Genomic DNA, 17626 nt, shown 5'->3' with positions numbered 1-17626 from the left:
AGGCATATGTGTATTCTTCATATAAAATGAGAATTGCGTCCTCACCATCCCAAGCAAACCATTTGAGACATGCAGGTAGCAAAATGGCCCAATTAAAAATAGATTTTCATCGTGCTATGTACTGCATGCAGCTAGTAAAGTCAGCTTTGGCTCTGTTGATGTATTTTATATCAATAAAAACTAATCTATCACGGTGCTCAGAAATGTGCCTCAGGCTTTTATTTGCATTCATCTTGATCTGCCAATCATACAGAACCTCCATAGGATGTCTGCCTTTTTAAAGGCTTTTTCTGGCTCAGGAATTCCCCAGCAGTAGGGCAGCACTGTTTCTCTAAACGATATGCCAGGCACAGTGTCCCAGCCCTCTTTTCCTGATAGTAATTCACAATACGTAGGACCAAACTGGTCTGCCTCATTTGTTCAGAAACTAACTGTAGTACTATATGCTTAGCTGGGTGGAGTTCCCAGAATATTCATTCTGTTGTGGCAATACAAGGCAGTAAGCATGGAGGCAGGCTGTTTTTTTTTTTCATTTAAAAAAATACCTATTTGGAGATGCTGTGATAGTCTGTCCTGCAAATGTAGCATTACTTAATTCACATACTTTTCATTTGTTCAAAAGTTATTTGCAGAAGGCAAGCATTGTTCCCCCTTTCGTATGCAGGGAGTTTGGGGAAAAAAGGTTGAATGTGCCTGTTAGACCCTTCTCAGTAGCTAAGATAGGAGAAATCAGTGCTTCTTTGCATCTGTGACACTCCTTTAATCAGAAGTCAGATCCCAGGTTTGGTTGCAGTATTCACAGAAAGCAGATAAGAATAAGGATTGCAGCAGGAGCCCCAGCACAGGCCTTCCTGCACATACAAACAAGAAAGAATGATGTTGCTGAAACTGCTTGCCGTTGTAAAAGCCATTGGTGTGGCTGAGCAGTAGATAAGGCCCCAGACACAAGCACAGCACTCCAGCTGCTTTATCTCCCACTCGGGCAGGGGCTGCTATGCTTCAGCAAGAGCCAGGAGCTGCCAGGAAAAGCTCGCTTGTGTCGGTGCTCATGTATTACTGCGACAGGCCTAAATAGGAAGGCGTTGACAGAAACTGATGAGTTTTCTTTTTACTCCCCCACAGACTGACCATCTCTGCTGAGTGTCCCATGCAACTTGAAGATTTCCCCATGGACGCACACGCCTGCCCATTAAAATTTGGAAGCTGTAAGTTATCTTCTCAAGTGAGATCCAGAAAATTCCCCTTCTGGCTTTTTGTGTTCAGTGGTACTTTGTACAAGTCCTTTGCACTTCTCTTACTCCTCTCCTTTTAATACCACATGTATTCTATGTCCTTCCTGGTCAGCTGAGAGCAGATGGGTGGTGTGCACCCATACCAAGGGCAGAAGCCAGCCTACACATCCAGTATTGGATGTGGACAGATAAGTTGATGACTGCAGTTTTGCTTTTGTAGAAAAATGGAGCTTTCATTGGAAAAGATCAGATTGTGCTGTTACGGTACTCACATGAATCAGACTGCAGTGCAGTATGTGCATTGTGTATATTAACAGAGAGCTAGAACACTGAAAGAGGAAATATCTCTCCATTTGGTTTTAATAAATCCAATCCTGTATCTTGTTTCATGATTTAGTGTACACTTATAGTTGTGTATATGTACACATTATTCTAAATTGTATGCGGAACAATGATTTTTCTTCAGTTCCAAGCCTCTAATCCACCATGCTGGTTCCTTGCCAGAAGCTTACTTTAAAAATAACCTCAGAGGATCAGATGGTTATATTTAAATACAAAGCTCTTAATTAAAGTACGGATGAAGCTACTAGAATAGGCATTTTTTATTTCAGTAATCAAATGAGAGGTTCCAGGTGCAATCAGTGTCTCTAAAGACTTTTGAAAATTACCCATCAAGGCGTTTTGCTTGTCCCTGAAGCCACCTAGCTTCAGCATTTTTCAATGTTTTTTCAGTCATACCAATTTAGAGTCACTAATCCTACCAAGATTAAGCTTTGCCTTTATCTTCTGTATCTGCACTGGTTTAATACTGGCTATGCATTGTCTTCTTTTGATCATACTAAGAAGTAAAAACACTGCTTACAGTAATGATTACCAAATTACCTAACTTAGGATGAACTGCTTTCCCCTCCTTCTTGCAATCCAGATAAACTCAGTGCTGTCTAAACAGCCACCAGTATTTTGCAAGGTTACTGTCAGTTCAGTGTGTCTTTTACCTTGGCAATGTTAATTTATTGAAAGGCCAATACAGATCTGGAGGTATAATACTCCTTTGCATTCAACTTAAAAAAAAAAAAATTACACGCAAACCATACATTGCATTCCAAACTTGAAAATGGGAAAGATTCTCACAGAAAAGTGTGATTATTTGTATATAGGGTTAAACAAAAGCTACTGGGGAAAAAAAAAAAAGAAAAAAAAAAAAAAGAGAAGAAGAAGATCTCCTTCCTGCTGTTACATGTTATGTATTGTACTAGCAATATTATCTCATTGGAAAGATTAAAATTTTTTTTATTAGACACATGAAGGTTGACTGATTTCACTTTGTGCTATGTTCTGCACTCAGTATTCAATCCAAGTTTATTTTATAAGCTACTGGAAGTTATCTTTAAGGTCTTTTGCAATGTCTGGACATGGAGCCTTTGCTGGTGCACACTGACGGTCTCTGCAGTAAGTAAATACATAGGAACAGGCTATCCATAGTCTTTCAGCCTTGGGAATATCTGTTATTGATCTGACAGCTCAAGACTTTATTGTAATGTAATATGCAGATGTTTGCACAAGTATCAGCCAAGAAGTCAGGGTTTATTGAATTAGCCCAGCTGTATTTGAGGAGAGTACAGTACTAATTTCCTATTTCCATCATTGCAGGTTTGCATTAAGTCATCTACAAGATAAAAATGCAGGGATGTATTATACACAAGCCCAGGCCCTTCTTCAGCTTTTCTCCTTATTTTTCCCCAAAGGATTGATTTTCAATGGTTTTCTTTCCAAGAAGGATTTTGAAAAGCTTCAATGGCTAGCATCAAATGGCTAGCCAGTAGGGTGAAGTGGAGAGGAGTGCTCGCTGGTCAGTGGGTGGGAGTTCAGGGCAGCAAAATAGTGGACAACATAGGATGGCTACACAGGGAAAGGGGTTTAGGGGAGTGTCAGTGCATCAGCGCAGGTGGGAACAGGTTGCTATAATTCTTCAAGCAAGAAGAAAAAAGTCCCGACATTTCCTTCAATATTAAAGAATAGGAGTGTTAATCTTCCTCACAGAAATAAAGGTAAATGTTGATTTCTTATATCCCATTTCACTGGGGTTTGCTGTATTAAAATATAGGAGATTTTATGGTCTGAAGCAGCATTATATGTGATGAGAATATTTTGCAGAAATAACTTAAAGTAAGGTCAAATACAGAAAAGGAGATATAATGGTATGTATGTGCACATACTCCCAACCTAGATGGCTGCTGGGCAGTTCACATAACAACTACAGAAGTAATACCTCTACGTGCTGTTTCAACTTGATGATCTTGAAGGTCTTTCCAGCCTAGATCATTCTATGATTCTATTCCCTGTGGAATGTCGTGAAATGATATCCTTGCCAGAGGACAGAAGTTAAGGACAACTACTAATGAACTGAATGGAGAAAATTGTAGATGTCTTCTGCTTTCTGTAGAGTTCCCCAGTGCTTGAAGGTGGCCGACCCAAGCCTGCAGTGTGGTACATGATTGCTGTTCCTCCAGGCTTGTGCCCCTGCTGGAGCTAAGGCTACCCGTAAAGCCACCCTGTAGGGATCTCATTTAGAGCTGGGGAGCTGGGCATGGTGTGTGAGGGCCAGAGCTTTTCCAGGAAGCCCCTCTGTCCCTCAGTCAGGGTGCTGATGGGACGGCCGTGGCAGTCTGTTCTCTGCATCACAGCAGCTTGGCATGGGTGTTAGTTTCTTCAAAATAAACTTCCCATGGTAATTTTAGCACTGACCTGCACTCTGAGTAAGTTTGCAGGCCAAACAGGATCTAGTGGTACTTCCTGGCACCAGCCATGTTTTCACAAGCTGCATCTTAGACTGGAGAAGTTCCTCCTTACCCCCAAGCTATTTTTGGTGTGGGAAGGAGGAATTAGATAAGACAGAAAGGGCATTAAAGCTAGGAAGCTTTAATGTTTCACCTCTTCCACTGAGAGGCCTTAAGAGTACATTAAAAGTGTGTTTGAGTGTGGTCTCTGAATGCCCATGTGTCACTGGGGAGGTAAGCATCATTATCTCCAGGGCAGCTGAGGCAGAGAAGTTAATTGACTTTTCGTAAGGCCACACAGCAAATCAATGTCAGAAAAAGGATTAGACTCAACTTCTTTGGTTGGAGGGACAGATGTCTAATCCACTAGACCATGAAGGCCTCTGCCCAGGCAACTGACTTAACTCCTAAATCTCATTTTACTCATGTGTTAATTATATCAGTTTTACCTAGCTTTCAGGGTTCCCCTGAAGATGAATTAGTTATTTGCTATTAGTGAACTGGTGATTTGACAATGTCAGATATTGGAAAGGATAATCTATTTATGGCAACGGTATATTGAAGGCACCCTGTCGGAATACATAGATCTTGTACTGAGGAATGGATATTTGCATGAATCTACTGTCCACTAGTCACTTAGTGGGGAAAAAAAATAAAAATCATACTCTTTTTAGAGTAAGTGGAAATTCTAATGAATATTCTGAAAATAATGAGATTCCCCCTGGCTCGCAAGTAGTGCTGTGGAAAAACAGACCTGGCTTTTATTCCTGATGAATTTCATTTGGCTATGCAGATGGAGAAGATTGATCACTGTAGATTGCACTAAGAGTTTGTATACTGTGAGAAAACAGTGCTAAGTAAAATTTATGGCTTCTGAAGAAAGATATTAACGCGGTTTATGTACATCTTCTCTTCTAACAGCTCAAACTGAGTCATGTTGACTTCTGCAGCTTTTGGTAGGAGAAGGGGCACCGGCTATTTCTGTGGCAGAAAACACTCAGACTGTTTTTCTCTGAGGTGGCTGAACTTGGAGTAATGAACAGACAGAAGCTTCACCATTACCCCAGGATTTTATTGTAGCAGTGAACTAGCGCTACTAAGATTCTTTCTGTTCACAGACAGTCCATGTACCTACAGACACGGAGAAATTTCTCCAAAAAAGTTTTTTAAGGAACTTCCACCAGTGTTGAAGTTTCTCCATGATGCTCATAATAGCTCTGAGGTGTAAGCACCTGCAGGGTGTTTCTTGATTTTATGCTTCCCCAGATTGAAACTGTGAGATGGCAGGAGAACTGCATATGTGGAGGGACAACTCCAAAACAGATTGCAGGAAACAGACTCAGATTCCATTTTAGTAAAACGTGATAGCAATGTTTTCAGCTTCACAAAATATGTGAATAATTAAATGCAGCTTGCTCAGTAAAATCTCAGGTAAAGAGAATTAATTTTGCTTTTTAAGCTAATAAATCACAATAATCAAGCCTAAACTGATTTTTCATACATCCCGTAGAATTGATGGAGAACTTGGAGACCACCTAATAGAAATTGCTATTATTTGCTTCTAGATTCCTTGAAACTGTGGACATGTGACTCTTGTAGGGGCTGTTTCAAAAAATCAGAAGGTTTTGATACGTAAACTCATGGCTGAAACATACTCACAAAATCATAGGGTACCACAAGAGCTGCCAGGCTTCCCCAAATCTGCTGTGGCTCTTATCTGTTGCAGGACATAGAAATGCACTGCTCCAGAATGAGCAGAGTAGTTGGTCTTGTATTGAAAGCTGTGCATTGATAGCAGAGCCTTGTAAAATAGGTGGGATGGGTCTGAGACAATTTTAGTTAGACAGTGACATGGCAGTTAGTTGTCTAGACTCCTTTTATGGCCACTGAAAGGAAGTAAGTACTTTGGTAGCGCAGCTCATTAGAACTATTTTTGATGACTCCCTAAGGGTGAGTTGAATCAGATTTTAGAATTTCCTATTTCTCTGCAATACTATCTCAGATATAGATAAGAGACTTAGAAATCCATTTTTCTCTGCATAGCTAGCTCAGAATTAGATACATCTGTTGCACAGTGTTCTGAAGAACTAGTTCCTGGAGATTAGTTAGGTGTTGCATATGTTCGTGGTGAGCTGTTCTCTCTAGGTATGGGATAGCATTTTATGCTGGAAGGCCCATTCTTTCAAGGGAGTTAAAAATCAAAATTCGAAACTAAAAGCTATTCTGTATGAAGATAACTTTATTATTTCTGCAAGTATCTTATTTGAGCTTTATATTTCTCCTACATTTAGGGGGTAGGTTATACCAGCAATTACTTCTGTATCCTCACAGGTGCCGCAGCACAGCCTGTACCCAATTTAAATGTGCATCTGTAGCAACACAGTCACATCCTCAGTTGGCATTTTGAGCAGTCCGTGCTGCCAGCAGCTTCACCCTTGTGTTCTGTCCCAAACTGTGTGAAGCAGTGCAGCCTGAAGCTCCCAAAGGGCAGGAGACTGAGGGAGCATGGTGCTTAAAAGGAAACACTGTAATATTTGTGTATTTCAGAAATCTAAGAAGCTTTTCTCAAGAGAAATCTGTGGAGAATTTAAAAAGCTGGGCCTGGGCTGTGAGATTCATGTTTCTGTGGCAGATATTATTATTATGGGACACCATCATGAAGCACAACTTAAACAATAAAGATGTCTCTAACTTCTTACTTTTTTGGTAGGTTTCCCATCATAGAATCATAGAATCCTATGAAATAGGATAAAAGAAATAAAAAGAAATAGTCCTGGGTTGAAAAGTACCACAATGATCATCTAGTTTCAACCCCCCTGCTATGTGCAGTGTCACCAACCACCAGACCAGCTGCCCAGAGCCACATCCAGCCTGGCCTTAAATGCCTCCAGGGATGGGGCATCCACAGCCTCCTTGGGCAACCTGTTCCAGTGCATCACCACTCTCTGTGTGAAAAACTTCCTCCTGGTATCTAACCTAAACCTCCCCTGTCTCAGTTTAAAACCATTCCCCCTTGTCCTGTCACTATCCGCCCTCATAAATAGCCGTTCCCCCTCCGGATTATATACTCCCTTGAAGTATTGGAAGGCTACAATGAGATCTCCCTGGAGCCTTCTCTTCTCCAAGCTAAACAAGCCCAGTTTCCTCAACCTTTCTTCATAGGAGAGGTGCTCCAGCCCTCTGATCATCTTAGCGGTTCTAAGTCATCAAAGTCATACCTTTTAGAGTGACAAAAGTGAAAAAGGCCCTTTCTAAAAGCTCCCTAAAATTATCAAGTCAGTCAGCTTTCCTCCACCTGTAGGATTGGGACTTGGCAGAAAATGCTGGAGAGACTATGCTAGTTTCCTCCTCAGCAATTGCAGTCATCGTCATTAATTTGTTTTTCAGAGCCTTTGTCTTATATACTAAGGCCTGCAACTGCGAGAATTTTAAAAATACATTAAAAATTCAGCATTTGCTACCATCCCATCCTCTGGGTGCGATTGCTTTCCTGTGAAATACTGCCTGGTTTTGGATCAGTGACTTTCTATTCTTTGTGATCATCTGTTCAGAAGCCGGTAGCTTTTCCCCTTAGGTTCATAACAGAGTTGAAAAGAGAGGTCAGAAAGAACAATATTCTGAAAAACCTGCGGTCTTCCCACATATACTGAGCTGCAGCATCCGTGGACTCGGCTCCCTTCCAGCCCAGAGGGCCACTAGGATCATGGTTAATAAAACTGGTTTTTGTATTGGTAAGGTGTGCTTCCCTGGGGCTCCTTTTTAGAAGGAAAAAGCTTTACCGGCATTGGCTTTGAGCTCAAGGAATAAAAAGTTCAGGCAGGGAAGCAGCTGGTGTGGAGATACACAGCAGCGTTTTTATCTTGCCTGAAAGAGGTCTAGACACTGTTGTGGTGGAGCAGCATGGAGATTCAGGTGCTTTGCTGTTGGTACGAACATCAGCATGTACTTCCCACTCTGGAGATTTCAGGCTATATTTAAAGGCTGTGCAACTGCCTGATTACGGGAAAGCTGTGATTCAAATTGAGCTGTCAGCAGTGGAAAATAACATGCAGATACTCTCTGCTTCATTGGCTTAAGGCATCTGTAGCTCACAAATGATCCTTGGGTGCAAACCTGCTAAGATATTACGTGGCCCTTAATGCCCCAGAAAACACACTGAGGGCTTACAGTTGCTGACTATGGATCACGGGTTTATGCCACTGGCAAGTGGGATATTATCTGTAAATGGAGCAAATGGATAAATACTACACTACTGCTTTACAAGGCAGGTTTTTAATGGCTGTTACTTTCCAAGGTGGCCATTTCCATGGCTTGTAAATATTTCATAAATGCTTCCGAAGTCATTCTCACGGTACTGATGTGAGGCAGGTTGGTCTCCACTGCCTGCGTTTTGCAGGTGGGGATGGAGTAGGCAAAGAGCAATTACAGTCTCTTCTGAGCAAAGATAGAGTGGTTCATTACCTGCTTTTATTGCCTCTGTCGTTATGGGTCCCTGAGTTCAATTAGAGTCTCCCAGTGCTAGTGCACTACACTGACGACAAAATGACTTGCATACGGTTTTGGGGAAAGAAAGAGAAAAAGCTGCAAGACACTGCTGAAAATTTGGTTTCTGGCAGCTCTTTTCTGACATCTTGGTCTCTCATCAACCATCAGTCCTCCCTCCAAATTGCCGAGTCCATTTCAGCCTCATCCCCTGTACTGAAAGCTAGGTTAGCCCAGACTGCAGTGTAGTGCAAGCTGCAGTTTAAGCTCAGCAAGTTTCTTCAAAAGAAGTTGTTTGTGCTGCACTTGGTGAAGAAATTAAAAAGGGAATGCCTGAAGGGTTGGCTCTTTTTGCCCATTCCCACACCATGTCCACTGAAAGTCCGCTCACGTCTGGTCTATGCTACCAGCTAGCTGCTTTGCTGAAGGCATCCAGTATTAAATCTGTCAGCAGAGATGGGATTCTTCTCTTCTAAATTTGTATTTACAGCTGAGCTAACCACTCTCACCCTCTTATGGTCAGGGGAGAGGAGCAGATATTTTTAAGCTCAGGTTAATCTCCTCCTAAAGCAGATGACTAAAATAGGTCAGCTGATGGCTGTAGATAAAGAAATGTGCACTTGTGTACAGGGAAGACAAATAGCTAAGTGCCTTTGGGCCCAGGTCTCTGTGGGCAGGAGGAAAAGGTTCCCAAAGAAGGGACATTTTAGTGCAGTGACAAACAAAACACAAAATGGCAGTTCCTCTGATAAGGACAGGCTCCTGATGGAGAGGGCTTTTTTACCCTTTTTACCACTGAGGCAGCTTGAACCGGTGGCCTCGAGCAGTTCTGTGCTCATTAACAAAATGCTCCTTTTGTACTCCGTAAGAAGGGAAATGAAAAAGCCTTGGTGATACACAAGTGAGAGGTGCAGGGACGGGGAAAGAAGAGAGAGCTTGCAGCAACCCCCTTCTAGGCTACTCTGTGACACCCCCCATAGCAGCCTATATTCACAGGCTGAAAAGGCTAAAGTCTCTTACTGAAGGTCAACCTCCATCTTAGTGTTGGGCACAAAAATGGAAGGTGTACTGCTCTCTCTGCACACCAGCATTCATTTTTGGGACTGCAGATATCATGTATTCTGCACTACTGACCTGAAGAGCCCTGGAGCAAACACTGCTTTTCAGAGTTACGAGTAGCCTCACATGCCTGATGTTTTCAATCATACTGCAGCATGGGATGGTATATAGAATAGCAATACACTTTCTAAAGGGTCGACTCTCAGAACTCAGGAAAACCCAGCTAAGTTTGAGTCTTCAGGCTATCAGCAGAGGATGGAAATGGGAGGATCTTTTTTCTGACGTCAGGGACTTGGGAGTTTTCCCACTTCTGAAATTTACATGACTGCAGCATCGGCATAGGGAATAAGTTCTGGTGACTCTGATCTCTGAGCAGTGTTAAAGTGACTGAATAATAATATTTCAACCTACTGCCTCCGCCTGCCTACTGATTATACATGCACACAGTGTTATTCGTGTAGCAGTACTTCTGAGAGATGTAAATGTCTTCATTAATGGATTGGCTTCAGAAAAAAAGGGTGTATATTTAGTTCTGCAGGTAGTTCCAATTTTTCATGGTTGATCTCACATCGTACTGGTTCATAAATGGTGATGTTCTCTATAGTAGATCAGTAGATGTGCTACTTATGATGGGAGGGGTCCTTGGTAGCACTGATGGCAGTGGGAAGAACTGTCATTCATTGTGATGAAGTCATGGTTTCACTCGATGAAGTTAGATTTGGCCAAAACCACCACGTTTTTGAAAGCACCCTTCAAAACAAGATCAAACTGAATCTTCTCTAAAATTCACTCCGTTTTTCTCAAAGGAAACCTTGGTGATGTTCCTGGAGAGCTGATTGCATTATGTTTGCTGATATTAAGTGTCAGCTTGCAAAATGAGCAGACCACTGCGATAGAGATTGCTTACAGAGTAAGATACTGTGCAGTGTGAGTAATGGTGTCAGTTACACTTTGGAGAATACTTTTATTTGCTTAGCAAAAAATAAATTAAATCTCTAGCATCGTCCTCATGACTGTGCTGTTTTATCTAATGAAGCAGTTAATACACGTGCCTAATACCACGACTGCAAATTCAGAGTTCATTAAATGTTACTACAGCACTCAGAGTGGTTGGCCAATTTGGAATTACCATATGCCTGGCATACAAATACCTGCGTAGGGTCAGGGAGGTCCCAGGATATTTTAAATGTTTAATTGTCATCCTAGCGCATGTTGCTGCTCTGTTGCTGTAGTCCTCTTGCAATAGGTTTTTATACCAGCCAGGAGAAAAATAAAAGAAGGCATCAGGGCCTTCTTTTGACCCCTTCTATATGAAAGACAGTTGTGTAGTCACCATTACTTGTGGTGCTACTTCTAGACTGAGACAGCTGCCAATAAATTCAAAAATAAAGGAAGATATTGGAAGTACTGAGGGCAGTGAGAGGAAGAAACGGGTCAGAAGGCAGTAGGCAAAAGAAGGAAGACATCACCTGCTCCAGATGAGAGCAGCCACTTTGGGAAGATAACCTGGTGCCTCAGAGCAACTGGGCATACAGCATCCCCACAGCAGCTCCTGTGTAGTCACCCCTTTCAGCCCACCTATGGCAGCATCCCACAGCAAAGTGTGGCACAATTCCATTGTCCTGACCTGCCTGTCTGCTGCCTTTTGAGATGCTCCAGGGCATCCCAGCAGGATGTTTTCTCTGTTTGCTCCTTTCTTTCTCTGATTGGAGCCGGAGGGCCAGTTCTCCCAGGGCACACAGCTCTGCTTGTTATGCTGTGCATGGTTTTTAGCCCAGGTACATGCATTGTCAAATTTCACTACAAGGCATCAATTCGCTGTTGCAATCTCTGCTTAGGGAACATATGCATTGCTCGGACTGCTGCCCCGTTGCTGTGTGGGCACGCAGGATGGGCAGTGAATCATCAGAGTTGCCAGCGGAGGTGGCAAATGTGCACACCTCTCAGAGGGGCAGTGCTCCAATGGCCAAACTGTGCCTCCACAATGATCCGGGAGGGAAATTGTGTGCTGCTCTGCACAGCTGCTAGCTCAGAGCTATTCTTAAGCTGTGTAATAGCATCCTGTGAGGGTACTGTGCCTGAGTGAATTATCACTGCAACTGTTTGTTAGTATTCATATTACATTCATAATTGGTATGCCTGTGATTTAGTGTACCAGCTTGCAAATAGCTAATTCATTGTATTAAAGCAGTCACTAGCCTTGCCTCTGCTAATCATGAATCACACCTTCAAAATTACAAAGTTTCTTTCAGTCAAAGTCATGAGGAATTTTTTTTTCCTTTTCGTTATGATTTGGAGCTCTAAATAGGGTCACATTTAGAGTTTTCCCCTCTGAACTGGAAGTTCTAGAATTAAACAGTACTTGCTTTGAAAAGCTGGAGGAACATCATAAAACCCGCTGTCTCAAAATGAATTTCACAGTCGTCTTCAGTTGTGTATTTCTCACCACCTTGTGGGTACAGTCAGTGTTTCCATTTAATTTCCAAGCCTCAGATACTTCTGTCACATTCCTATTCCCACCTTTTCCAGAGGTGACTAATAAATTGCATTCTGAAACAAAGTCATTTCGATCTGTCTTAGGGCCTTATTTTTTTTAGTAATGATCAGTAAAGGTATGTTACTGTTTCTCAGTAATGAAGTCCCTTGAGACCTGTCTAGCACATTTCTGAAGACATCCTATTCTATTCCCTGTGGAATGTGAAAAGAAAACTGAATAAAACTTTGCATTGGGAAAACATATAAAATACTGCCCATATTATCAAATTATGTCTTTATTGTAAATTCAGGAATGACAGAAACAGTGATCATTTTAGTAAGGCTGAACTTCTTACTCACTGTTTTACAGCAGATAGTGTCCTATTATCTTTTCTCACTGGCTTCACACAAGAATTGCTTTAAGTCCATGATAGTAATTTTCTCCTTGGAGGTCCTCTTTTGTTTCATCTAGGTGATACTGTGTCATTCCAAAAAATATTTCATTCTGAATTCTTTCAGGTCTCTAACTTAATTTCTGTGACCCTCAAATTCCTTTGGGAATAGTGGAATTTATCACTACACTATGAAAAATTCTTGATTTTAGGCTCTTAATCATTGAATATGTGAATACACATATCTTAGTATTTTAGTATTAAATTTATCTCAATATTTTACTTTTTTAAAAAAAACCTATTTCCCCCAGATCCAGACCATGCGTATTTAGCACTGTCTTGCTGTTTTTATATTTAAAATTACGTTTTTACTAGGTTTCTTCCTATAGAGTGCATAGAGTCCTCATTTGTACATCAATTCATTCTTATCAACTTAATGTAAATGGAAATTCCAATTACAGAGTTCAAATCTAGCCTCAGTTGTATAGACACAAGCACTGACAGATACTGTACAATAAAGTAAAAAGTGTTCATGTCCAATCCAGAAGAAACCCAGCCTGAATCTTAGAATTCAAGCTGATACATTATGGCTTATCAGCAGCACTGTTTTACTCCCTGCAGAAGTCATTGTCAGACTGTGAATCTGAATCTCTACCAAGTTATCTAAGAGTCTCTAAAGGAGTCAAGCACATAGACAGATCATAGAATCACAGAATGGCCTGGGTTGAAAAGGACCACAATGATCATCTGGTTTCAACCCCCTGCTATGTGCAGGGTCACCAACCAGCAGACCAGGCTGCCCAGAGCCACATCCAGCCTGGCCTTGAATGCCTCCAGGGATGGGGCATCCACAGCCTGCTTGGGCAACCTGTTCCAGTGTGTCACCACCCTCTGTGTGAAAAACTTCCTCCTAATGACTAACCTAAACCTCCCCTGTCTCAGTTTAAAACCATTGCCCCTTGTCCTATCACTATCCATCCTTGTAAACAGCTCTTCCCCCTCCTGATTGTATGCTCCCTTGAAGTATTGGAAGGCCACAGCGAGGTCTCCCTGGAACCTTAAGGACCTAAGAAATGGTGTCCTATGTGGAAAGCTGTTGCAGGAGAAGTCTCCTCTCCCTGTTCATGGTTTGCTCATTTAATGTATGGGGGCGTTCTGTGCACCTCACGCTGCTTCATTCGTAAGAATGAGCATCTGAATATTTCCTTTTTATCCTCTTAGAATCCTTTCTGTAATGTTTTACCAAAACTGTAGCAGAAAGACCTTGAAAGGAAACAATGAATCAACATGAGCAGTTGTCTCAAAGTGGCTGTTCCAGTTCATATATAATTAATCCAAGTGAAAACAAGGCAGCCTGCATTGCCAAGATGAACGGCAGGATTCTTCTAGTTCTTATCAACTGGCTCCTTTGCTTTGTTAGGCTGGTTCCTCCCTGTGGTTGTGGTTGCTCACCTGCCCTCTGTTCACAGGTGTAAGAAGGACCAATTGCTGTTTGCCTTGCCAGGCATATGAGAGTAGGAAGATAGCAGTGTGTGTGAGAGAACAGGAAAGTAGGGCTTTATGGGTTTTATATTTCTATTGGGCGTTAGAGTGGAGAAAAATAGATCCACTCCTGAGTAAACAGATATGAGAAGAAATGACTTCATTTCATCATTCTGTTAGGTGATAAGTCTGCAGCCATTTATCAAATGCCCACTAGAAATAAATGTCTCCTGCCATTTTCTTGCTTCTAATTATATCACACATCTGTATATTTTCAGTTGTTCATCTAAACTGGTTCCTTTTTGTCTTTTGAAAGAGTGAGCTTAGGCAAGAAAAAAAAATTGAATGAGGCATCTGACTTTCTTTGGCAAGCCAGCAAAATAATGGTAAAGAACACTAAATTAATTATTGGATTTATAATAACAGAAGAAGCTCACTTTCTTAAATTAGAATGAAAGTCAAACAGCCTCACTTGTATGTTCAGTGGCTTTGAATTTGGTTTTGCTTTTACGACAATACCAGCAGTGTTCTTCCAGTTTTCTAACCCAAAACATTTACTACACTTTCCTGTCACTCTCTGGGTGTCTCTTTGCTCCCCTGTGTGCACCATGTAAAGGTGGTGAGGACCTTATTCCCTGCTCAGCAGTAAACCTTTCCTGTAACCCTAGAAATCAGGAGCTGAGATTTGTCATTTAGAGATTGAAAACCTACCAGAGCTTTACTTAAACAGAGGGAGGTTTTTACACAGTTTGGTATGACAGTGAATAATGCCATCTCTCCATTAGCAACAGCTCTATCCCAAAAGCCACATGACATTATTCGAGACTACTCCCACACATTCAGCTTTCAATATGACTGTGCCTAATTTTACTGCATGGGTAACCAGAAGCAGGGTTGGAGCTTCTGGTAGGCAAGTTTAGGATAAATAGAGTTTGATGGGAAAGTGTAGCAGAAGGTTTGAGGTAGGAAGACACATACCTAGTACAAGGACACAGCTACCAAAGATTTATATACATGACCAGAAAAGATATGATCAAGGTTCAGCTGCCACACCAAGGGATTTAGGGTAGCCTATTCCTGTCAGAGCTATAACTTTCTCACAAGAGTACTTATGGACTGAGGGGGTGGTTGCATCTTTTACATTCACATCCTTCTTTTGGCATTTTCTCAATTCTTCTCTTTCTCACAAGGAAGCTCAGATTCTCATAGCGTGGCCCAGAGTGAGGAAAGGAGGCGTTAAGCCAAAAATCCTATACTACAGCCTTTTAAAACACAGACTTTGTTTTCTTTACAGTTGCAAAGAAGATAGATGGAGAGGTTATGTGCATGATCCTGTCTAACAGATTATCTATAGACAGCTTCCCTTTCCTGCTGTGATTTCAGAAGAAGCCAGCCTCACAAAGCATTGTGTGTGGGGTCAGGCCTGTCTGCATGCATTTGGGTGCTTTCTGGCCTCTGAATTACAGATATATATATATATATTTATTTTTTTTTTAAAGGAGGAGGTGCTAAGCTACTCCAGGGCAGGAGCCTCCAGGCTTGCCCTCAGACGTGTGAAGCACCCAGTAAAGGCTGCAGTTTGAAGCAGACACTGTTTTAGGACAGTCAAAGATAGGCAGAGCTAAAAAATAAAGCATCTGAACACTTTTTAAGCCTCACAAGCACATGTCCCAACGTGGTCTTACTTTCGATGGAATTTGGTTACAGGGCTTTCACCAGGAAGTGTCTCATTGAGCCTGTGTGTCATTGGCAGAAAACTGGACAAATGTTCCCTGAGACGCTCACAGTAGCAGTGAACTCCTGATGTGAGATACACATGGATGATACCAGCAAAAAGTCCAGCATCCTTTTTAGCATGGGAAGTGATAAAAATAAAATTCTCTGGGAATCCCTGTCTGTCTACACAAATCCAACATTCACAGGGCTTTCAACATATGACCAACATATACTAGACAAGCACTTAAAAATAGAGTATTCTGCAGCAGTTTCTTGAAGTGACCCATCCACTTGTACATCTCCAAAGCAATCTTTGGAATTATTTACAGAATGCTATGAACTTGTAATCATCTCTGAGATGGGGAGGGTATCTCATGTCTTAAGGGAAAGGTGAAATTCCATCACTTTTTGTTATGCAAATATTTTGCAGTAGGGAAGAAATTCCTTTGTAGCCTTTCAAAACAGATCATGAGATATAATTACAGTAATTTTACTGCACAGCTACAAATACAAGCACATGAAAGGCGTGTGGGCAGTCCTGCATGGCTGCATGGCTAATAAGGATGGAGGATTCATAGATGCTCAGCTACCAAAGGTTGGATCGACTCCAGTCACGAACACAGCAGCAACAAAGCTACTGTCAGAGATATGATGAAAAAGATCTCATCCCATCTTTATATTTCTAGTGACAGTAATCTATAATCTTGGAAGGTTATCCTCTGTTTAATTCCCCCACCCCTCCCCCACCAGGAAATTGTGTCCTATTCTTTCAATGTCTGAATTTTTCTTTTCCTTTTGTCAGTAGTATGAGTTTTCCCTGTTCTTGGTTTCTTTTATGTGTACAAGTATTTATACTTGGTGATTGAGTCACATCTCAGCCTCTTGTCAGTGAGCTAAATAAATTGAGCTCCTTAAGCTTCAAATCTTAAGACCTGTTCCCAGGCCCTGGAGGTACTTGTAACCCTCTTTTGAACTGTTTTTCTTGCTGTCCTTATTATTTCCATATCTTTTGGAGGTGTGAATGAGAACGTGAGATTAGGTGTAAAAGGTCAGACCAAAGATGTATCCAGACTAGAGTCCTTCCTCTGCTAGCACTTCCTAAAGATTGCTAGGGAAGATTACCGAATGGAAAAAAATTACCAAATGGAAAAAATGCTTTCCTCCCTGATACCTACTCGAGTATCCAAGTGATCTGCAGCTCATTGTGCTGCGAATGCTCTTAGCTTGATTCAGGATCACTTCCTATTTTCTATTTCATGTTCATAGCATCATAGAGTGACTTGGATTGGAAGGGACCTCAGAGATCATCTAGGGAGATAAACTCCCTGCCATGGTCAGGGCTGCCACCACCAGATCAGGCTGCACAGGGCCCCATCCAACCTGGACTTGAATGTTTCCATGGGTAGTACATCTACAGGCTCTCTGGGCAGCCTGTGCTGGGGCCTCACTGCCCTCTCAGTGGAAAATTTCCCCAACATCTAATCTAAATCTTTGCACTTTTAGTTTAAAACTGTTCCCCCTTGTCCTATCACGATCAGACCATGTATAAAGTTGATTTCCCTCCTGTTTATAAGCTCTCTTTAAGTACTGGAAGATTGTATGAATCCAGGGACTGCCTTAGCATGTTTTTTTTTTTTTCCCATTGCAGTGCATCAGTAACTTACATTAAACTGCTCTCTGGGAAAATTTTTAAGTCCTTAAGGGAATCACAGCTTTCTATGACAGCTTACTGTCTCCGGCAACCAAAACCAACAGTGCTGGAGATAGTGCTTAGTACACAAGACCCTTCAAACTAGCCACTTGCCCATGCCTTTCAGGTTCTTATCTGGCAAACCACTGTGTGTTATCTCTCACACAGGTTGTGTTGAACATGAGTTTTTCTAGAAAACACATTCTGCACTCCCAACTTGCTAGTTAGAGTTGCAGAAGGTGAGATATTTGTGTTGGACTCCTTCCAACCCTGTCTGCATTTCAACTCCCGCTGGGATAGTAATCCTTGCTTTCCAAGAGG

General features: G+C 41.7%; 1 protein-coding gene across 2 annotated transcripts in view; it reads left to right on the top strand.

Annotated features, from left to right (window-relative positions):
• GABRA5 (gamma-aminobutyric acid type A receptor subunit alpha5) overlaps nt 1–17626 on the top strand; it is a 52227-nt gene that overhangs the window by 23790 nt on the left and 10811 nt on the right. For both annotated transcript variants that reach the window (XM_052664512.1, XM_052664513.1), the window contains one exon: nt 1123–1205. In XM_052664512.1, coding sequence (XP_052520472.1) covers nt 1123–1205 — 83 coding nt within the window. The remainder of the gene's footprint in view (nt 1–1122; nt 1206–17626) is intronic.

The sequence above is a fragment of the Tympanuchus pallidicinctus genome, unplaced genomic scaffold, assembly GCF_026119805.1.
Source record: "Tympanuchus pallidicinctus isolate F22 unplaced genomic scaffold, pur_lepc_1.0 scaffold6, whole genome shotgun sequence".
NCBI classification, from domain to species: Eukaryota; Metazoa; Chordata; class Aves; order Galliformes; family Phasianidae; genus Tympanuchus; species Tympanuchus pallidicinctus.
This window is presented reverse-complemented; position numbering and strand designations above follow the sequence as displayed.